The following is a 24,158-nucleotide window of genomic DNA, read 5'->3' on the forward strand; positions in this document are numbered from 1 at the left end:
AGTGTATAGATGAGGCACCTGAAGCACGAGGAAATTAATGAACTTAAGGAAGACAGAGCTTACCTTAAAGCCATGGTGAACCAGACCACGGCCAGAATCAGTGTGTTCATCCTGTAGGGCCCCATCACACAGTACAGAGCATTTTCCCAGACCTATAACACACAGAAGAGATGGGTTGTTAAAGGCAGAAACTTGTGACTTGGAAGAGCTCATTTTTAATATTTTCTATTAAATTGCCTAGGAACCCATTCGTTTCCAGAGGCAGCAATTCTGCTCAAATAACAAGGAAAGCCTCTTCTCTTCTTACTGGCTGGTCTCAACTTCTAACCGTCCTGTAGCACCTGGGAACACAACAATGCTCCATGCATGTGACAAAAAGCACACGGAGTGGAGATGTCAAGGCAGTGAATAGCCTTGAGCAGTGAGTTCTGCTCCCCGCCAGTGGGAATGGGTGATATTCCAAACATTGAACCACCTTTTACACCAGGAAGGTTATCCAGGCTCAGGAGACTCTGGCCATTGACTGCCTCAGTGTTCAATAGTTGATTCACCTCACAGGAGCCTTGCCCTTCAAGAAGACTTTCTCAGAAATCACCAACAAATCTCAAAGGGGTCATTTCTTTAACCCACTCCTTTCTTCCTATGGATTATTTAATGAGAAGGTGCTAGAGAGAAAGGTTTTTACTCAGACTAGACATTGCACCTACATTCAAAATCTCTGCCTTGGGAAGGAAGAACAAAGGAAAGAAACGAAGGTTTATAGTTTGTGGCTCAAGGGCTCACAGGTAAGCATGGGCTAGGACCCAAAAGTCCCTATCCAAGGTAGCTTCCTGCCCACCACACTGTCTTGGGCTGATGGGGGTGTTCAGGATCTCTATTCTTCATCCACTGACATTACAGATTTCCACAGAGCCTCCCTCTCAACAACCCGAGGTCCCCAGCTGTACCTGCTTGAAAGTGGTCTTGAATCTGACTAGCCAGCGCTGGTACCAAGTCCCTGTTGAACTTTGGATCTCAATGAATTCATCCATTTGCTTGGGAGTTTTAATGTTGGAAACCTGTAAAGCAAAGATTGGCTAGAGAATCTTAACCCCACTTTGACTTTTCAATTTTTAGTTTAACGTAACTGACTTTATTAACTTACTTAGGGCTAGAGGAGCTTTCGGTGACCCTACAGTTCAGTAATTCTTAGCCAAAATTGTACATAGCATCTCTTAGGGATCTTTCTCAGGTGGCTATGTCCCACTGCAGACAAAATGAATCAGAGTTTTTTCACTCAATTATGGCTTTGGGAAATACACTGAATTCCTGTTTATATCTGATTTGCCCATAGTAGAGTTGACTCCACCTTAAAATCCACAAGTCTATCCTTAATGGATATTAACATCACAGAAGTCTAGAACCCATATAGGCAACAGTGTGTGTGTGTGTTTGTGTGTGTGTGTTAGGAAAGGGGGTTTGCTATGCAAGACATTTTTAAAACACAGCAGAATAAAAGACATTATGTCCTCCTTCCGCACAGCAAAGGAAATCATCAACGAAATGAAAAGGCAACTTACTGAATGGGAGAAGATACTTGCAAATCATGTATCTGATAAGAGACTAATATCCAAAATATAAAAAGAACTCATGCAACTCAATAGCAAAAAAAACAAAACAAAAAGATCCAATTAAAAAATGGACAGAGGATCTGAATAGACAGTTTTCCAAAGAAGACATACAGATGGCCAACAGGTACGTGAAAAAAATGCTCAACATCACTAATCATCAGGAAAATGCAAATCAAAACTACAATGAGATATCGCCTCACACCTGCTAGAATGGTTATTAACAAAAAGACAAGAAATAACAAGTGTTGACAAGGATGTGGGGAAAAGGAAATCCTTCTGCGTTGTTGGTGGGGGTGTAAATTGGTGCAGCCACTATGGGAAGTAGTATAGAGGTTCCCCCCAAAATTAAAAATGGAACTACCATATGATCCAGCAATTCCACTTCTGGGTATTTATCCAAAGGAAATGAAAACACTAACTCGAAAAGATATCTGCATTCCCATGTTCAGTGCAGTATTATTTATAAAAGTGGAGATATGGAAACAACCTAAGTGGCCATCAACAGGTGAATGGATAACAATGTGATACACACCCACCCATGCAAACACACACACAATGGAATACTACCCAGCCACAAAAAATTTAAAAAAAAATCTTGCCATTTGCGACAACATGGATGGACATCGAGGGCATTATGTAAGTGAAATAAGTCAGACAGAGAAAGACAAATACTTTATGATCCCACTTATATTTGGAATCAAACAAACAAACAAAACAAAACAGAAACAGAAAACCAAGCTCATAGATACAGAGAACAGACTGGTGGTTCCCAGAGGGTAGAGGGGTTATGGGTGGATAAAATAGGAGAAAGGCATCAAAGGTACAAATTTTCAGTTATAAAATAAGGCATGGGGATGTAACATAGAGCATGGTGACTATAGTTAATAATACAGTATTCATTACTTGAAAGTTGCTAAGAAAGTAAATCTTAAAAGTCCTCATCACAAGAAAAAAAATGTTTGTAAATGTGTGGTGACAGACGGTAATGAGACTTATTGTGGTGATCATTTTGCAATGTATACAAATAACTGAATCATTATGTGGTGCACCTGCAACTAATATAATGTTATCTGTCAATTATACCTTAATTTTTAGAAAGAGAGAGAAATTATGTCTTCCTTGCTACCCCTGGTTTTCCTGGAGGAAATCAAAGAGATAGGGAATGGAAATAAGGCTGTATATCTCAGGGCTCCCCCAAGGGCCCCGGAAAGTGTTATTTGTCCAATGTCAGCAGGTAGCCCCAGGGAGCAATCCTGACTCATTAAGACAGCGATTTTCAGTTTAATCAATGTTTAAGACAACCACTGCATTCTATAACTAACCATCATGTTAAGGAGATTCCTGACCACACAAACTCTTAGCCAAGTTATCAAGGTCCGTGCATGCAGACCAATTCAGAGCAAAATAGAAGAGTGTACTCAAAAAATTCAAAACCAGTTTCTATCACCTCCTCCAACAAACCTTTCTTTCTAGGGAGAAAAGGCTTTAGTCGTAAATGTCTCCATCTCTTTCTTCAGCCAAGGGACTGAGAATGTGAGGAGACAGAGAGAGAGATGAGGCTGGATATCCACAGGGGGAAATACAGTTCCTGAATTAGGGACAATTGCTTCTTTAATTCTCAAGCCCTGAGCCTAGGAGGGCTCAGCTTTGTTTTTCTAAACACTGAAAACAGTGGTTCTTCTCTCGGGAGGGCCGGATACCCTTTTGAGAACCTGGTAAAAGCATAGGTGCTCTTCCTAAAAATCACAGGTATATAAGCATGCCAGAGCCTCCCGGGCTGGTCCTGCCATTCCTGGGTGTGTGGCCTTTGCAAATGCTCTTCTGCCCAGGCCCACCCAGGGACACAGGAGAGAGAACGCAGCAGGCCCTCCAGTGTGACTCTTGGCTGGAACTGGTCTTTGTGTTATTAGGTATCCCAGGGAGACCAAGGACCCAGCTGCAGCCGAAAGAGGCCGAGGAGAAGGTTGACCCCAAGTCAGGAAGCACGTTAAGAATCTCACTAAATGGGACTTCCCGGAGGTCCAGTGGTTAAGACTCTGTGCTTGCACCACAGGCGGCGCGGGTTCAATCCCTGGTCAGGGAACTAAGATCCCACGTGCCTGAGGTGTGGGTGGGGGAGAGGGGAAGGAAATACAAATGTTGCCTTTGCTTTGCTCCTGGGGAAAATAACACCCTATTCCCTGGGGATCTGGGAGTGGGCGTGTTGACAACTTGCAAAGCATAATTACTGTAAGTTACAATTAACTGGGATACTTGGCTTTGCTTCAGTCTAAAGTAGAATACAGTCTGTGTGGTCTGTGCTCATCCCAGCCTTGCAGAGCATGGGTTCTCAGGGGAATACTTCAACCCACCCAGTGGACACCTGCCAGGGGGCTGTTCAGAAGCTTGTGAGGTAGCGACGGGCTGGTGAAAGCCAGGGCTCTGTAGGGGAAGGGAAAGTATTCCTCTACCCTCTTAGGCTCCCTGGCTGGGTCTGGAAGTTAAACTGGCAAAGAGAGATTAACAGGAGGAAAGCATCCACATTTTACTGAATTTTTACAGGTCCGTAGGAGCCTTCACGAGAGAATGAAGCCCCGAAGAAGTGACCAGCCCAGGAAGTTTTTATACCTTGTAGAAACAGTAAATTTGTGAAGAACTGACAAGACAAAGGGATTTGGGCTAGGGTGAAGAAATGGTGAAGAAGTAATTAGGACGATAAGGGTTAGTTTAACAAGGTTTGTTGATACGGCCTTCTTGGCCCTAAGTTCCCCATCTCTGCTGAGAACAATGTCTTCTTTCCTCCTGGTGCCCGGAGGAAAGAAGCCATATGGGAGATTTATGGCCTGTTTCAGGGAAGAAGGGGGAGCAGGGGGAGGTCAGAGTGACATTTCTACTTCTGCTGTTTTCTCAAGCTCCTTCAGCTTCCGATATTCAATATGCTGAGGTGCCATATCTTGGGGTATCATGTCCTGAACCCCATCAGCTCCAAGGTGGATATGAGGAGGGCCACATTCAGGGCTCACCATGAACACTAAGAGCCTGGCCTACCCGAAGCTCTTCCTCCAGGCCCCTGAGCATGTTTACTGTGAGTACCGTCTACAGAGGGGCGCGCACAGGATCCTAGCAGACGACCCCATTCGTCAGGGCTGAGTATCACTCCTGACTCCAGCCACTGCCCAGCTGTCTGAGGTCAGGAACACTTTCAGGCTGTTTTTCTTTTCTTTTCTTTCTTTTTTTTTGTTTTTTTTCGGTACGCGGGCCTCTCACTGTGGCCTCTCCCGTCGCGGAGCACAGGCTCCGGACGCCCAGACTCAGCGGCCATGGCGCACGGGCCCAGCCGCCCCGCGACACGCGGGATCCTCCCAGACCGGGGCACGAACCCGCGTCCCCCGCATCGACTGGCGGACTCCCAACCACCGCGCCACCAGGGAAGCCCCCTTTTCTTTTTTTTTTCCTGGCCCATCCAGTCATCCTCTTCTACAAAATTACTATGATCATCAAGTCAGTTTGGAAATACTGAGCCCGTGACCTTTTTAATTCCCTTTTCCTGAGAAAGGGTGAAATCTACTAAAAGCAGAGGTTATACCCAAAGACTCAGTAACATCTCCTAGGAATAAGCAGGAGCTTGGAGAGAAGGCTATAGAATGGGTGGGGTGGGAGGCAGGACTGAACCAAGCATACCCAGACCCCAGGGGACAGGGCGCTCCTGCTAGCATCTGGGGTCCAGACCTGCAGTCCAGCTGCAGCATGAAAACCCATCACAGGGAGCGGCGGGGATGGGAGGTTGGGAGAACCACCAGTTCCCTTATCATCTTTCATTTGGAGTAGCTCTGCTAATTGTGCTTCTTCTTCCTTTTTTTTTTAAGTGTGGGAAATTTTTAATAAGAAAGTTAATTGAGGAAGGATTAAGAAAACGAACTAGCTAAAAGTTCTATTTTCAATTACATTTCGTTTATCCAACCAGAAAGTCTATAAATATTGTTAATGGTGCTTCTTAATAAATGTTTGTGATAAAAGGACTGGTCCCATATTTTAGATAATTTTAGGAGTGTTGGAATTGGGGAAATATTCCACTGGACAACTTTCTATAAAATCTATTATTTGAGTTTATTTATTTAAAAATATGATATAAAATATTTGGATAATAGTTAATATCTATGTAGTATTTACTCTAAGCCAGGCACAGTTTAGGTGCTTGATTTTAATCCTTACTATAACTCTATTCATAGACATTGTTATCCCTCTTTTCCCAATGAAGAAAATAAGGCACAGACAGTACCTTGCCTAAGGCCACACAGCTAGAACATGTTAAAATCAGGATTTGGACCCAGACTGGTCTGGCTTCAGGTTGTAGACTCTTAGCTGCTATGGGGTCCTGCCTGAGAATCAGGGGTTTCAAGTAACAGGTTAACAAGAAAAAGTGTTTTACTCCAGACTCAAATTACGGAAGCCAAAGAAGCAAAAGCAGTGAGTTGGAGTAGGCGGGAGTTAACTCAGGAAGGCTTCCTTGAAGAAATGGATTTGGAGTTGGTCTAAAAGGGGGTCATGCAGACAGGTGCACAGGGACCCTGCCGTGGGTATTCCTCGTGGTTGGCCACAGCTCTGTGGGAAGAGCACAGTTCATGGTAACTAACAGGACCTCCCCGTGGAAACTGCCATTGGCTAGTTTTTCACTTTTTAAACTAGTGAGAAAGAAAATCCAGGCTAACAGCCAATGCTGGTAAGGATGCTGAGAAACAGGTATCCTATCATTGGAGGTATCACAGATCATTGCAACCCTACTGAAATGTAACTTGCAATGCATCTCAAGAGCTATAAAAATACTCGTGCTGTTTGAGGCACTCATTTTATTTCTAGGAGTCTACTCTTAGAAAACAAACCCAGAACATGAAAGGAAAGGAACTATGTGCAGGAAAAGGTTCATTGCAGCAATATTTGCAGGAACAAGGTAATAAAGCAGGGCATATGCATCTCTAACATTGGGGACATGTTTATGAAAACTGTGTTAATGTTTCTAATATTAATGTCCGTTAAAAGGATGATTCTGAATACTATGAGACACATATAGAACGCCTATAAGTACTCCTGAATAATCTATATGCATTGATATATGTAAATATATGTACATATGGTTATCCCCATATGAATATAGCTAGGTTTTCCCTTTGCCATATTTGAACACTTAGCAGTACCAAGAAGGTATCCATCAAAATGCAAAGAATAATTGTGATGCAGTAATAGGAATGTCAGGGGCTTTATTCCCCTTTTGACAAATTTTCTGGGATACACTTATATAATAAAATTATTTTTTAGCAAACCAAAGCAGTGAAGAGGAGAGGCCCCCTCCTGTTGGCATAGGTGACCAGGCACTCACCGTGAACACCTTCTCTGGGGCCCCCTTAGCCCTCATGTTGGTGTCGTGAACGTGCTTGAGAATCATCCAGGCTTCATCGTGTTTGCCCATCTGGTAAAACCAAGGAGAGAGACGTGAACAGTCTTTTGCTGATTAGGGGTGGAAAACCCTACAAGCCCAACAGGTGCTGATACCCAAGTCTGAGGCGATTGGCCATGGATGTGTTACTATCTAGGGCTTGTGAAAGACTAGGACAAGTTTCTGTCGCAGCCCATCTTGGAAGGATAGTAAGGTTGTACCTTCAAGGTGTAAATGCTGGGTACTATTATCATTATAGGCTGTGAGTAACTACTCGTAGGTTAAGGTTGAATAGACTGCAGGGTGGGAGCCATGTTCCTCCCTGGCAGGACAAAGCAAAGACACAACATGTGATGGGTTGAACTGTGTCCCCAACCCTAAAAGTATGTTGAAGTTCTAGCTGCCAGTACCCCAGAATGTGACCTTATTTGGAAGCAGGGTTGCTGCAGATGTAATTAATTAAGGTGAGGTCATACTGGGGTAGGGTGCACCCCTAATCCAACATGACTGGTGTCACTATAAGAAGCCCATGTGAAGACCCAGAGACACATAGAGAGAACACCGTGTGGTGACAAAGGCAGAGACTGGAGTGAAACAGCGGCAAGCCAAGGAATGCCAAAAAATGCAAGCAACCCACCGGAAGTTGAAAGAGGCACGTAAAGCTTGCCCTAAGGGCTTCCAAGGGAGTGTGGCCCTGCCAACACCTTGGTTGGGGACTTTTAGCCAACAGACCTGTGAGACAATAAATTTCTCTTACTATGAGCCCCTCGGTTTGTGTGCCTTTGTTAGAGCAGCCCTAGGAAACTCATACACAATGAAGGGTAGCTTTTGAGATAAGCATGGATAAAAAAACTTTTTGCTGCATCTGGAACCTGATCAATGGGATGAAAGAAGAAATTCAACAAGGAGGGTCAGTCTGCAGAAAGCTAGAAGGAGGCTTATAAGTAGACTCTGAGAATTGGGGCTGTAAGAGCCTTCAAGTCCTATCGCCCCTCCACCAGCCCTGCCTGTCTGACCACCGCAAGCACGAGAGCCTCACCACCACCACCACCAAGCTGGGAACCTCACAGGACCCCGGGAGCAGCTTTCTGGAGGAGAGAGGTCCTGCAAAGCCAAGAGTCTTGAAGGGCTTGGGAGCAGTGACAGATTTACAACCCAGCTCACAGCCGTAACATGGAAAAACTGCATGCAGCTTTGAAGAGCCTCTGGGGAGTGTGGGTGCCAGAAGCATCCTCAGCAGAGCCCCCTCCAGCTCCACCCAGCCTCCGGGAACAGTGCTGCTGCTCTGTGCTCAGTGAGCTCCTGAGTCCCTCCGGCTCTGGCTGTCCTTGAATCCCAGGCGTGCAACCATCACGATGGATTTAATGATGGGCCAGGTCAGCCAACATGAGACCAAGGGGCTGGAGCAGCAGGGCTAGCTCCTGTCGCTGTTCCATTGCCCTCACACGGGTTGGGGGTGCTGACTCACCTCTAGCAGAAACCTCGGGCTCTCTGGCATGAACTTCAGGGCCACCATGGACACAGTGCAGGGCAGAGCGCAGACGATGACAAACACTCTCCAGCTGTGGAAGTGGTAATTGGTGCCCATGCTGAAGCCCCAGCCTGTGAAGAAGCAGTCAGAGGATCTCTGACACACGGTCTTAGAGTGACCTTCAAGAACCGGCTTTCAAACCATGGGGCACAAGAGCATCACCTGGGGAGCAGGTTAACATGCAGACTCCCCGGCTGTGCCCCCAAAGCCTCTGATTCTGAAAGGCGCTGGGAATCTGCATCTTGTCAACCCCAGAGGCAGGCCTGGCCTGACACTTATGGGGCCTTGGGTAGGAGTACAAATAGAGGCACCATCCCATATTTCTATATATTCATTAAAATTTCAGTTAAACTGTTAGATAACAGATGTTCCATCCTCCTGCTCAACAAATAAGGAACTGGAAGGCCAAGCCCTGACCTGCCCAAGACCCACCTTTACAGGACCCCCTTCTGTCCCCCGACCAGCCCCTCCTGTAGAATGAGGGGCCTCATGCCAACACGTGTGGTCACACCACACACACCACCGTAGTAAGAGTGGGTGTCCTTCTCATGATCCCTTGAGTTTAGTGGGGAGTCCTAGGTCCTGAGTAGCCAGAGCATGATCTGGATGGAGTGGGATTGTGGCCTTAGGGACGCACGTTGCCTCATGGGAAGAGGTACAGCTGGAGGAAAGCCAGAGCAAGGCCTTACGTGACCCAGGGTTTTGATGGGGCATTAGTCTTACCTAAGTCAAAGGGCAATACCAGCTCTAGGTGATTCCAATGCACAGGGTTCAGGACCACACTTTGAAAAAACTGTCAGTGATAATACTAATTTTTTTTAAAGAAACTGAGCTTCTACATTCAAATGAATTCTACCATCATTGAAATGGAGAGGTGAATAGCTCCTACTCAGCTTTCATTATTCAAAACATTTCTAAAATTCATTTTCCAAAATTGCCTTCAGGATCTATAAAACATTCCTTCAAATATCTTCGTAAGAAGCAAATTTTCCTCTTGCAAAGGACGATAACACAGTGAAAAGTGCCTGGACTTTTGCAGTCACGTAGATCAGAGTTCAAATCCTGGCTTTCTCACATCGTTATTGTTATGTTGGTGGGTTTTCACAGCTGTAGAAGGCAGGTAATGGTACTTCCACAGATTTGCTGTGTGTGAAGGCTCCTGGCAACCAAAAGTAATTCACCTGCTTTGAGGGTAGATTTGATTTGTTTTGAAATAGTTACATGACAGTTAGTGCCAAAGATGTTGAGTAAAATAGATGAATATCAGCAAAAGGATTATTTTCTTTTAAAGCCAAGGTTATGAAATAGACTGGTTCTCTCATGTCACTCAAAACGATCTCTGAAGACAATTCCAACAGCATTTCTGAAAAAGACCAAACTTTATAAATAAATATATTGATTTCTAAAGTTCAGACGGTGAACATTATTCAGCTCTAAAATCTCTATTCCATTTACTTGAAAATATACTATATGGCCAACTCCGGAGGTGGGCAGTTTATGTCTTGAATTCTCTCTTACCATCGCGGTTCAATTTGTTCTACTTGCAGGGGACTCCTAACCAATATCTGCTGTTTCTGCAGATATTTCTTACTCTATTTGCACAATGGAATGACTGGCCGGAGGGAATCCCAGGTGAAAAAAACATGGGGCTGTGGCCGCTTTTACACAATGGCCACAGAACATAATACACATAATACATCCAACATTCTCAATCACAATCAAATCTCTTTTTTGCACAGCCTGTCCTGTTCTCCTTCCATCTCACAGGAGTTTTTTCTTTTATAAATTTATTTATTTATTTTTGGCTGCTTTGGGTCTTCGTTGCTGCGCACGGGCTTTCTCTAGTTGCGGTGAGCGGGGGCGGCTCTTCGTTGCGGTGCATGGGTTTCTCATTGCGGTGGCTTCTCTTGTTGCGGAGAAGGGGCTCTAGGCGCATGGGCTTCAGTAGTTGCGGCGTGTGGGCTCAGTAGTTGTGATGCACGGGTTTAGCTGTTCCGAGGCATGTGGGATCTTCCTGGACCAGGTCTCGAACCCGTGTCCCCTGCATTGGCAGGCGGATTCTTAACCACTGCTCCACCAGGGAAGTCCCTCTTTGTTCATTTTAATTTTAATTAAGAAGTCTTTCCTCTCTTGGGAGTGACAACAGAAAGAAGAAGGCAAAACCATAGTAAGATTTCCACATCCTCAGCTCATGTCCAAAAACCACTCTGGTGTAATCAGAAATAAAGCTGACCAAAGCTACGTAGCAGTCAAACTCAGGTGGGTAACAAGAGAAGAAGGGCAGAAGCAGGTATGTTTAGAAAGTATTCCGCCTCAGAGATATTTTTTTTCTTAATGAAAATATATGCAAATTATCCAAAATCCATTCTTCCCTCATGCCTCTCTGGTTTTTATGGTGATTTTAGTAATCTGCACTTATCACATTCATTAGGCACACCTTTGGGGCCTTAAATCAATTAAAATTAAACAGTGAACTGCTTCCAAATATATAAGACTACTATTAATTTGGAGACAGGGATTGTTCTGGTCACTGATCTTTTAGCTTGCCCTACTTTTCTCCATCAGGATTTCTCAAACAGCTGGTGCTGCTGACTACAGTGGGAATTAATCTTCCATAATATATCCATTTTGGGGGGGCTATGCCCATGAGTTCCCAGAAAAACATTCTGAGGTTTGTAACTTTCTTTCTCAATGACTCAGTCACCCAGATTCCTGGTGCCAAGACCTCCCATCACTTCATTCCTGCAAAACCAGTTAAATGGTTTGCACAAGCTACGTACAAACATCAAGTCTCCTTTCCGGATCACCCTTGCATTTGTCCCTGCTGAGTGGAGGGGTTTTTAGAGGATTAATGTCTTAGGTCTGTTGGGAAATATCATCAAATGTCTCTGTTCACTGTGGACAGAACATCTGGTCCTGGTAAAATGAGGTTTAAAATGAATAATCACTCCTGTTGCACTGTGACTCTAGTCCGCCATATTTCTAGGATGGGTTGCCCTCAAGTTAAAGCCTGTTTCAATTAAGCCTAATCATCCAAGAGGCTGGTATTTTTAAATGGAATGTAAAAGCCATAGATTTCTTATAGGCATACAAATAGGAAAATATCCTATCCATTTGGAGTAAGATACTTAACCACAAGCCCTGCTATCAGCCAGGAGCTATGTGGCCCCTCTGCCATGGGCATCCCCCTTAGTCTTGGTCAATGTGTCCCCAGCCTGAATTCTTTTATTGCTTTTTTAGAAACCAGACACCCAGACATTGTGTGTTTGTGTGTGCAAAGTGAAGTGAAAAAATGATGCAGTTTGTAGTGACTATTGTGGGTTGCTCCCCTCACAACATCCTTCCCATCCTTCCTCTCCACTGGGTTGCAGACTTGTGGTTTGGGTGGGACTGACCCCATCCCCAGTGCCAGGGATGGAGAAGAAAGTATATGAAACGCCCAGGACCTGGCATCCTCTGGGGTTTAGTGATTGGCTGAGGTGAGCACATGACTTAAGCTGATCCAATCAGAGGGAAGCCAAGGACCTTTGCTCATTGGTTGGTTGTGAGGGCAGTTCCCTTGTGGAACAAGCAGTCTGAAAATAGGGCTAGAATTGCTAATGCAGCTTGGAGGGAAACGAGCCCAAATACTAGAATCGTCTTCAAAATTTTCTCACCATTATTTGCCTCCCAAGAACTGCTGGATGTTAGGGCTGGCACAGATCGGATCTCCACAGTCTATTCTCTTTGCTTCCTTCTCTCCATTTTATAGACAAAGGAACCAAGGCTGGACAAGCTAGGTGACCTGTCCCAAATTACATAGAACCACTATTTTGACTCAGCTTTTATCCAGAGTCTATTTGTTTCCCCCCACCCCAACAAAACTGTCTAACTCAATTTATATGTAGAAATAGTTTCTTAGTGTTAACACGTTTGGATCAATTAACAGGGGAAATGATATTATAGCAAGAATTGTGGGGACAAAAGCAATTCCTTGGACCCCTATAACCAACGGCCTGGATAATTAATGTATGCATTTTGGGGAAGGGTAGAATGCAGAGCCTGATATCAGGAGTAATACAATTTTGTATCTAAAATTATGTAGAATTACCTATAGTAACAAAATTATCTGGAAAACCCTTCAACTCTTTATTTCATTATTTTTGTTCGTATTTCTTCTCTGTTTCTGATACAAAAATCCAGTGGGATATGGCAAAGGTAACATGATGGTCCCAAACCCATTTCCTCTACCTTGTGGGCACGCAGCTAGGTCACATTTCCTGGTGTCCTTTGCTGTAGTGTGTGGTCATATTACAGATTTGGGGCCAATGGGATGTGAGCAAAGAAGATGTGATCCAATTCCTAGCCTGCCCTTCAAAAGCACCCACATACAACTGTCCATGCTCTTTCACCGAACCAACATGTAGGTTACCTGTTGAAGAGGGTAGATCACATGCTGGAGGGAACCTGAGCCCTGGGATTACTGATAGAGCAGAGCTGCCTGCAGATCAGAAACACCAGCCGGGCTTTGCAGGAGGGGAAAACTTCTTTGGTATTAAACCACTAAGATTTCAGGGTTTATCAGGTTCTCAGGGTAATACACCCAGCATCCCCTTAACTAATAAAATAGGGATTGTCTACACCAAAGCTTCTTCTTAAAAAGATAATACAGAAGCCTCCATTAACCCAGAACACACATCAGAGAGGGTCAGATTTAAAACAAGCATACCAGGAGAAAAAGGAACCCTGCTACACTCTTGGTGGGGATGTAAATTGGTGAAGTCACTATGGAGAACATTATGGAGGTTCCTTAAAGAACTAAAAATAGAGTTGCTATATGATCCAGCAATCCCGCCTGTGGGCATATATCAGGACAAAACTCTAATTCAAAAAGATGCATGCACCCCTATGTTCACAGCAGCACTATTTACAACAGCCAAGACATGGAAGCAACCTAAACATCCATGGACAGATGAAAGGATGAAGAAGATGTGGTACATATATAAGATGGAATATTACTCAGCGATTAAAAAGAATGAAATACTGCCATTTGCAGCAACATGGATGGACCCAGAGATTATCATACTAAGTGAAGTAAGACAGACAAAGACAATTATCATATGATATCCCTTATATGTGGAATCTAAAAAATGATACAAATGAACTTCCAAAACAGAAATAAACCCACAGACATAGAAAAAACTTATGGTTACCAAAGGGGAAAGAGGGGGGAGGGATAAATTAGAAGCCTGGGATTAACATATACACACTACTGAATATAAAATAGATAACCAATAAGGACCTACTGTATAGCACAGGAACTATATTCAATATTGGGTTGGCCAAAAAGTTCGTTTGGGGTTTTCTGTAAAATGTTATGGAAAAACCTAAATGAACTTTTTGGCCACCCAATATTTTGTAATAACCTATAAGGGAAAAGAATCTGAAAAGAAGAATTGAGCTGCACAGTGGAAGATGGCGGTGTGGGGAGACACGGAGTTCGCATCTTCCCACAACTAAGGCGCCTGCCAGATGCTGGTGGGGGACCTCAATGCCTAAGGAGACAGGAGGAACCCCTGAGTGACTGGGTAGGATGTGGGGGGAGTGAGGGGGAAGGAGAAGTGGAGGCCAGACAGGACCTGTGCCCCTGAGGGGTGGCTGGGAGGGAGTAGGGGTTCCCATGCCTGGAGGGACCCTTGGGGGCTTGGAGGATTGGGGTGAACATGCCTAGCATTTCCCCTGCCCAGTCGGGCCCTGGGAAGCCTGAAGGACTCCCAAACTGGTTACTCCACCCTCCAAGGCCCCCTCCAGGCTGCACCGGTCCTAGGGGCATAGGAGGGAAGTGCGGGGTGGGGGAGGGTGCAAAAGAGGAGAGGCAGACGGAGGGGGAACCCTCCAGGACTGGAGGATCAGGGGAGGCATGGCAGCTGTTTCCCTCAAGCCCTGGGATACCTGCTGGGCTCCCAGGTCTGGTCCTCCATTCTCTGAGGCCCCTCTGGCTGTTGGGGTCCTAGGGACATAGGAGGGAAGGAGTGGGGGAAGAAGAGAGGCCAATGGGGTGGGGCCCTCAAGGATCAGAGGATGGGGAGAATGCACCTAGCGTTTCCCCCACCCACTCGGGCCCAGTGAGCCTGCTGGGGTCCTGGACCTGGTCCTCAGACCTCCAAGGCCAGAGGCACTCCTGGGCCCCTCCTGCTGCGTTGAGCCTAAGCCCCAACCCCCACCCCCCAGGGCCTTTTCCAGTCCTAAGCATAGGCCACGCCTACCACCTAAACCCTGACCCTGCCTAAGCCCCACCGCCCCACAGCCAAGACCTTTTCTGGCTTTTCTTTTTCCTCCTCTTTTTTACTATTTAGGGTCTGTTTTACCTTCCAGTTGTTGCTTCATCTATATATATATTTTTTCTTTCTAACATATGTTAGTTTTCTAATCTTATTTTATTTTTTACTCTTTGTTATTGTTCTGCTCATTTTTTTTCTTTCTTCTTTCTTTTTTTTTTCTTTTTATTTTGCCTCCCCACATGGCTTGCAGGATCTTGGTTCACAAGCTGGGGGTTGGGCCAGAGCTCCTGTGGTGGGAGCTCTGAGTCTGAACCACTGGACTAACAGAGAACCTCAGGTCCCAGGGAATATTCATTGGAGTGAAGTCTCCAGGAGGTCCTCATCTTGGTACCAAAACCCAGCTCTACCCAACAGCCTACAAACTCCAGTGCTGGAAGCCTCAGGTGAAACAACCAGAAAGACAGGAACACAATCCCACCCATCAAAAAAAAAAATTAAATGACAAAAAAAATATGTCACAGATAAAGGAGCAAGTCTTGTAGGATAAAAACCTACAAGAGTAAATAAATGAAGAAGAAATAGGAAACCTACCTGAAAAAAGGATTCAGAGTAGTGATAGTAAACATGATCCAAAATCTCAGAAATAGAATGGAGGCACAGATTGAGAAAATACAAGAAATGTTTAACAAAGATCTAGAAGAACTAAAGAACAAACAAACAGAGATGAACAACACAATACTGAAATCAAAAATACACTAGAAGGGCTTCCCTGGTGGCGCAGTGGTTGGGAGTCTGCCTGCCGATGCGAGGGACGTGGGTTCGTGCCCCGGTCCGAGAGGGTCCCACGTGCTGCGGAGTGGCCGGGCCCATGAACCATGGCCACTGGGCCTGCGTGTCCAGAGCCTGTACTCCGCAGCGGGAGGGGCCTCAGCAGTGAGAGGCCCATGTAACGCAAAAAAATAAAATAAAATAATACACTGGAAGGACTCAATAACAGCATAACTGAGGCAGAATAACGAATAAGTGACCTGGAAGACAGAATGGTGGAATTCACTGCCCAAAACAGAATAAAGAAAAAAATGAAAAGAAGTGAAGACAGCTTAAGAGACCACTGGGACAACACTAAACGCACCAACATTTCAATTATAGGGCTCCCAGAAGAAGAGGAAAAGAAAGGGTCTGAGAAAATATTTAAAGAGATTATAGTGGGAAACTTCCCTAACATGGGAAAGGAAATAGTCACCCAAGTCCAGGAAGTGTAGAGAGTCCCATACAGGATAAATCCTAGGAGAAACACACCAAGACACATATTAATCAAACTAACAAAAATTAAATTCAAAGAAAAAATATTAAAAGCAGCAAGGGAAAAGCAAAAGAAAACATACAAAGGAACCTCCATAAGGTTATCAACTGATTTTTCAACAGAAACTCTGCAGGCCAGAAAGGAGTGGGAGGATATACTTAGTGATGAAAGAGAAAAACCTACAACCAAGATTACTCTACCCAGCAAGGATCTCAGATCCCAGATTCGATAGAGAAATCAAAAGCTTTTCAGACAAGCAAAAGCTAAGAGAATTCAGCACCACCAAACCAGTTTTACAACAAATGCTAAAGGAACTTCCCTAGGTGGGAAACACAAGAGAAGAAAAGGACCTGTAAAAACAAACCCAAAACAATTAAGAAAATGGTAATAGGAACATACATATTGATAATAACCTTGAATGTAAATGGATTAAATGCTCCAAACAAAAGACACAGGCTGGCTGACTGGATACAAAAACAATACCCATATATATGCTGTCTACAAGAGACCCACTTCAGACCTAGGGACACATACACTGAAAGTGAGGGAATGGAAAAAGATATTCTATGCAAATGGAAATCAAAAGAAAGCTGGAATAGCAATACTGGTATCAGACAAAACAGACTTTAAAATAAAGAGTGCTACAAGAGGTAAGGAGGATACCACATAATGATCAAGGGATCACTCCCAGAAGATATAACAATTATAAATATTTATGCACCCAACTTAGGAGAACGCCAATACATAAGGCAAATGCTAACAACTATAAAAGGGGAAATTGACAGTAACACAATAATAGTAGGCGACTTTAACACCCCACTTACACCAATGGATAGATCATCCAAACAGAAAATAAATAAGGAAACACAAGCTTTAAATGACACAATAGACCAGATAGATTTAATTGATATTTATAGGACATTCCATCCATAAGTGGCAGAATACTCTTTCTTCTCAAGTGCACATGGAACATGTTCCAGGATAGATCACATCTTGGGTCACAAATCAAGCCTCAGAAAATTTAAGAAAATTGAAATCATATGAAGCATTTTTTCTGACCACAACGCTATGAGATTGGAAATCAATTACAGGAAAAAAACTGTAAAAAACACAAATACATGGAGACTAAACAGTGCACTACTAAATAACCAAGAGATCACTGAAAAAATCAAAGAAGAAATTTAAAAATACATAGAAACAAGTGACAATGAAAACATGATGACCCAAAACCTATGGGATGCTGCAAAAGCAGTTCAAAGAGGGAAGTTTATAGCAATTCAATCTCACCTCAAGAAACAAGAAAAACTCAAATAAACAATCTAACCTTACACCTAAAGCAACAAGAGAAAGATGAACAAAGAAAACCCAAAGTCAGTAGAAGGAAAGAAATCATAAAGATCAGAGCAGAAATGAATGAAATAGAAATGAAGAAAACAATAGCAAAGATCAATAAAACTAAAAGTTTGTTCTTTGAGAAGATAAACAAAATTGATAAACCTTTAGTCAGACTCAACAAGAAAAAAAGGGAGAGGGTGCAAATCAGTAAAATTAGAAATGAAAAAGGAGAAATCACAACTGACACCACAGAAATACAAGGGATTATAAGAGACAAACAACTATATGCCAATAAAACAGACAACCACAAAGAAATGGACAAATTCTTGGAAAGGTAAAATTTCCCAAAACTGAACCAGGAAGAATTAGAAATATAAACAGACCTATCACAAGTAATGAAATTGAAACTGTAATTTAAAATCTTCCAACAAACAAAAGTCCAGGACCAGATGGCTTCACAGGTGAATTCTATCAAACATTTAGAGAAGAGCTAACACCTACCCTTCTCAAACTCTTCAAAAAAACTGCAGAGGGAGGAACACTCCCTAATTCATTCTATGAAGCCACCATCACCCTGATACCAAAACCAGACAAAAATATCACAGATCAATATCACTAATGAACATAGATGCAAGAATCTGAACAAAATACTAGCAAACAGAATCCAACAACACATTAAAAGGATCATACACCATGATCAAGTGGGATTTATCCCAGGAATGCAAGAATTCTTCAATATATACTAATCAATCAATTGATTAGTGATATCTAATATATTAGTGATGGTATGTTGATACACCATATTGACAAATTAAGGAATAAAGACCATATGATCATCTCAATAGATGCAGTAAAAGCTTTTGACAAAATCCAACACCAATTTATGATAAAAACTCTCCAGGAAATAGGCATAGACAGAATCTACCTCAACATAATAAAGGCCATATATGACAAACCCACAGCACACATCATACTCAATGGTGAAAAATTGAAAGCATTTCCACTAAGATTAAGAACAAGACAAGGATGTCCACTCTCGCCACTCTTATTCAACATAGTTTTGGAAGGCCTAGCCATGGTAATCAGAGAAGAATAAGAAATAAAAAGAATACAAATTGGAAAAGAATAAGTAAAACTGTCACTGTTTGCAGATGACATGATACAATACACAGAAATTCCTAAAGATGCTACTAGAAAACTACCAGAGCTAATGAGTGAATTTGGTAAGGTTGCAGGATACAAAATTAAGGCACAGAAATCTCTCGCATTCCTATACACTAACAATGAAAAATCAGAGAAATTAAGGAAACAATCCCATTTACCATGGCAACAAAAAAAATAAAATAACTAGGAATAAACCTACCTAAGAAGGAAAAAGACTTATACTCAGAAAACTATAAAACACTGATGAAAGAAATCAAAGATAACATAAACAAATGGAGAAATATACCATGTTCGTGGATTGGAAGAATCAATATTGTGAAAATGACTATACTACCCAAAGCAATCTACAGATTCAGTGCAATCCCTATCAAACTACCAATGGCATTTTTCACAGAACTAGAACAAAAAATTTCACAATTTGTACGGAAACACAAAAGACCCCGAATAGCCAAAGCAATCTTGAGAAAGAAAAATGGAGGTGGAGGAATCAGGCTCCCCAACTTCAAACTATACTACAAAGCTACAGTAATCAAGACAGTATGATACTGGCACAAAAGCAGAAATATAGATCAATGGTACAGGATAGAAAGCCCAGAGATAAACCCACTCACCTGTGGTCACCTAATCTATGACAAAGGAGGCAAGAACATACAATGGAGAAAAGGCAGCCTCTTCAATAAGTGGTGCTGGGAAAACTGGACAGCTACATGTAAAAGGATGAAATTAGAACACTCCCTAACACCACACAGAAAAATAAACTCAAAATGGATTAAAGACCTAAATGTAAGGCCAGACACTATAAAACTCTTAGAGGAAAACATAGGAAAAACACTCTTTGACATAAACCACAGCAAGATCTTTTTTAACCCACCTCCTAGAGTGATGAAAATAAAAAAAAAATAAACAAATGGACCTAATTAAAATTAAAAGCTTTTGCACAGCAAAGGAAACCATAAACAAGAGGAAAAGATAACCCTAGAATGCGAGAAAATATTTGCAAATGAAGCAATGGACAAATGTATAATCTCCAAAATATACAAACAGCTCATGCAGCTCAATATCAAAAAAACAAACAACCCAATTAAAAAATGGGCGGAAGACCTAAATAGACATTTCACCAAAGAAAACATACAGATGGCCAAGAGGCACATGAACAGATGCTCAACATCACTAATTATTAGAGAAATGCAATTCAAAACTACAATGAAGTATCACCTCACACTAGTCAGAATGGCCATCATCAAAAAATCTACAAACAGTAAACGCTGGAGCGGGTGTGGAGAAAAGGGAACCCTCTTGCACTGTTGGTAGTAATGTAAGTTGATAGAGCCACTATGGAGAACAGTATGGGGGTTCCTTAAAAAACTAAAAATAGAACTACCATATGACCCAGCAATCCCACTACTGGGCATATACCCTGAGAAAACCATAATTCAAAAGGACACATGTACCCCAATGTTCACTGCAGCACCATTTACAATAGCCAGGACATGGAAACAACCTAAATGTCCAACAACAGATGAATGGTTAAAGAAGATGTGGTACATATATACAATGAAATATTACTCAGCCATAAAAATGGAAAGTGACTGGATCATTTGTAGAGATGTGAATGGACCTAGAGTCTGTCATACAGAGTGAAATAAGCCAGAAAGAGAAAAACAAATATCATATATTAATGCATATATATGGAATCTAGAAAAATGTTAGAGATGAAATTATTTGTAGGGTAGGGATTGAGACGTAGATGTAGAGAGCAGACATGTGGACACAGAGGGGGAAGAGGAGGGTGGGACAAATTGGGAGATTAGGTTTGACATAAATACACTACCATGTGTAAAATAGATAGCTAGTGGGAACCTGCTGTATAGCACAGGGAGCTCAGCTCGGTGCTCTGTGATGACCTAGATGGGGGGGAAGTTGGGGAGGGAGGTCCAAGAGGGAGTGGATATAGGTATGCATATAGCTGATTCACTTCATTGTACAGCAGAAACTAACACAACATTGTAAAACAATTTTACTCCAATAAATAAATAAATAAGAATAACTGTATCTCTTTGCTGTACATCTGAAACTAACACAACATTGTAAGTCAACTATACTTCAATAAATACACACACACCAAGGAAGGGAATGGGTAGAGAACTGTTGGTCAGTTTCAGGGGCAGTTTCTGTTCCTCCCTATGGTCTGCAGGATTCTGGATGATGGCAAAGCCTACACCCATAATCAGTGGTTCACCAAACATAATTTTGAAGGGTAATGATGACATTACCCAGGATACTCAAAAGGCATAATCAAATTCAAAACTGCTGCCTTCTCCCTACTTTACTCTTAATAAAATCCAATAGTGAAAGTTAATGTTGCCAAGTCCCTGCCCAGAAAATCCAGTTTTTGCAATTATCCAAGATAATAAAATTGTCTCAGCTGAAACCAAGACCTTGTCTGTAAGGGCTGCTCCACGTTTGCAGCTGAAAGAGTGACAGCAGGCACTAAAATGGAAGGTATATGAGAGCACCACACTGAGGGGGAGGGGGCATAATGATCCAAGGTCAGGCCAAGGCCAAGTCATCAATTTGGCCAAGTCACCAACTTCTTGGCTTCTGTTACAACATCTATAAAATGGGGTTACTGAGCCTAACTTGCTGTGAGGAGGAGGGGTGGAGGAGATGAAGGTTGAAGTCCTTTCAAAGAAAAGGAAGGAAAGGAGAGAAGGAGGGAGGAAGTGAGGGAGGGTAGACTGTATTATTTCCAGGAAGACATGTGTACTGAAATTAGCCATGTGTCTCCAGTGTTAGAATTTCTTTAGAAAGATCAAGGTCATATACAGGAACTGTGAGTGAGTGTGGGAATAAGGCTGAGGACAGGGAATGTTGTTCGGATGCAGGTGTCATAGTAACAAGGGCCCCTGGGTTCTTTTAAGCCAGTGCACTCACCATAGTGTGGAATGATGCTCCAGGCCATGGCAGATGCATAGATGCCTCCAGTCATCCAGAAGATGCCTAACCAACTGAGATGCTCTCCTCGTTTCTCCCGGGACAAGAATTCAGAAAAATAGGCAAAAACAATGGGCAGAGAACCCCCAATACTGCAGAGAGAAAATGCCAGAAAGTAAGAACCAAGTCAGACACTAAAAATGATCATAGCAGGAACCCAATTGCCTTGTCCCACCCTTAGGCTCAGTGGTGAAATAACCCAGTGAATTCGAAAGACCGGCCAAGGCAGTGTCAGATTATTTTGACCTTATGACTGACTTTACAACCTAACCCCTTTCTAAGGTTCAACTTTAACACAGTATCTTGGAAGTCAAACAAAAACTCAGTTCAAAGTTTTCTGGAGGTACCACTCAGAGTCAGGGTATCAGGATGGATGGACCACTGGTCTTGGGGTTGGTGTGGGGGGAGGTCCAGCTGAACCTCTGTAATTACGCACCCTATGCCTGAGATGAGTCTGCAGAAGAGGAAGGCGCCATATCCCTGTACGAAGGAAGAGAGGGAGGCGAAGGAGGCGTTGACGGCCAGGGACATGCTGAGAACTCGCTTCCTCCCCAGCTTATCAGCCAGGCCCCCCAGGATGAAGGCTCCCCCCATCATTCCTAGGTAGACTATCAGCCCTGTGAGGAGGAGAAAGAGAGAGGAGAGGGTGGAGAGAGAATACAAGCGATTAGAGACCACGCAACATTTTAGAAAATCTGATGCCCATTTTAATGCATCCTAGAAATTCTGTGTCACAGACATAAAAGGTGGAATGTGACAGATGTTGGTGGCCAATTACAAATGTTGGACAAATGTGACTTCTTAGGAATGGTATTCAAAAAATAATAGTCTCACCAGGTTTACATATATGTATATATACTAAAATAGATCAACCATACCTGAGTTTGATGTATCTTTTTTCAGATGCATAATCTTCAGATGAGGGAAATTCTGTCATTTTATTTTTAAGCAAAAAAACTGTTGGTGGGCTTCCCTGGTGGCGCAGTGGTTGAGAATCTGCCTGCCAATGCAGGGGACACAGGTTTGAGCCCTGGTCTGGAAAGATCTCACATGCTGCGGAGGAACTGGGCCCGTGAGCCACAACTACTGAGCCTGCGCGTCTGGAGCTTGTGCTCCGCAACAAGAGAGGCCGCGACAGTGAGAGGCCCGCACACCGCGATGAACAGTGGCCCCTGCTCACCACAACTAGAGAAAGCCCTCGCACAGGAACGAAGACCCAACACAGCCAAAAATAAATAAATAAATAAAAATTAAAACAAAAAAAGTGTTGGTGCTACAAAAGTCCTTGTGGGGTTATGTTTAGAGAAATTTTCCAGGGAAAATTGTGGCCAAGCAGGTATGGGGAGCAATGGGAAGGAAAAACATGGTGCAAGTGAAAACAGCAATTCCCAACAAGACAGCTTATTTTATTAAACACCCAAGAAGGACCTTTTCCAAGCCACAGCCAACGTTCAGATGTCTTAGGGGAATGCGGAAGACAGTAGCAATGAGCTGTCCTTTCTTCAACACATGTAACTACTATGTGCCTTGTAATAGAATCAGTTAATTTATGATATCATTTAAATACAGTGTTGTACACACATTTATGGAATTCCAATGAAGCCAGCAAGCATCCTCATAGAGGTGGCAAATCTCCAGAAGCACATGGATAGTTCTTTCCTACTAAATATTGAGTACTTACTAATTATCAACGACTGTGCTAGTACATCATTTACTAAACCCAAGAAGCAAATTTTGGAGAATGTCTTTCATGCAGTGGAAATACTGAATACGAATTAGGTAAGTGTTCTTTTGCTCAGCCTTGACTGTAAATCAAACGAAGAACATCATTTGTCTTTCACAGAAAGGAAGCTTCTCCTGACCTGCGGATGCTTTATTTATGCAGATGTGTGCTGGGAAGGGCCCAGGTAAAGCAAAGAGCTTCATTAGCTGGTTAATCAACTGGCAGGTAGGTCCCCAAAAGGAGCAATTCAACTATGCTCTGCTTTATCTTCCCAGTGGCAGATTTCCTTCTTTTATTATTTTTATTCCATGAGATGAAAAGAAATGATAACTTTGGTGCTGTCAATGGTTTTCACTAACTAGGATTCCCTTCCCTCATGTGAGTTGTAACTTTTCACCTCTACATCGCTCAAAGTCATGAAATATGTTATTTCCTTTTTCTTTTCCGTATATGTCACTTCATGAAATATGCCTGAGTCTATAAGCATTCATTAAATGCCTCTTATTAGGTAAGTGCTATTTTTGTTAATGGGGACACAGCAGGGTACAAACACATGAAAATCCCTGCCTTCATGGCACTTACATTCTAGTTGGGGAAAAGAGATTATAAATGAGTAAAAGATACAGTAAGTGGGATGCTGATAAGTGTTATAGAGAAAAGGAGAGTCAGGGTGGGAGGTGACAGTTCTAAATAAGATGGTTCAGGAAGCCCTCAGGGAAATGGGACATTTTGGCAAAGATCTGCAGGGAGTCAAACATGGGGATGTCTCGGGGAAATTGCTGGACCTGTGCTCCTAGACCCAAGGTTTCTCTCCATTACAATTTTACC

At 42.9% G+C, this 24,158-nt stretch overlaps 1 protein-coding gene across 3 annotated transcripts in view; it reads right to left on the bottom strand.

Annotated features, from left to right (window-relative positions):
• The window catches only part of SV2B (synaptic vesicle glycoprotein 2B), a gene marked incomplete at its 3' end in the record, with an annotated part of 76,636 nt that overhangs the window by 25,769 nt on the left and 26,709 nt on the right, over window positions 1-24,158 (bottom strand). For 2 of the 3 annotated variants that reach the window (XM_082836152.1, XM_082836153.1), the window contains exons 2-7: window positions 22,044-22,224; window positions 21,548-21,699; window positions 8,489-8,622; window positions 6,964-7,053; window positions 948-1,058; window positions 64-152 (exon numbers count right to left, since the gene is read on the bottom strand). In XM_082836152.1, the coding sequence (XP_082692278.1) occupies window positions 64-152; window positions 948-1,058; window positions 6,964-7,053; window positions 8,489-8,622; window positions 21,548-21,699; window positions 22,044-22,224 (757 nt within the window). The remainder of the gene's footprint in view (window positions 1-63; window positions 153-947; window positions 1,059-6,963; window positions 7,054-8,488; window positions 8,623-21,547; window positions 21,700-22,043; window positions 22,225-24,158) is intronic. The other variant, XM_082836154.1, reaches the window with a different exon arrangement.

Source organism: Leucopleurus acutus, assembly GCF_964270905.1.
Source record: "Leucopleurus acutus genome assembly, chromosome: 1".
Taxonomy (NCBI): Eukaryota; Metazoa; Chordata; class Mammalia; order Artiodactyla; family Delphinidae; genus Leucopleurus; species Leucopleurus acutus.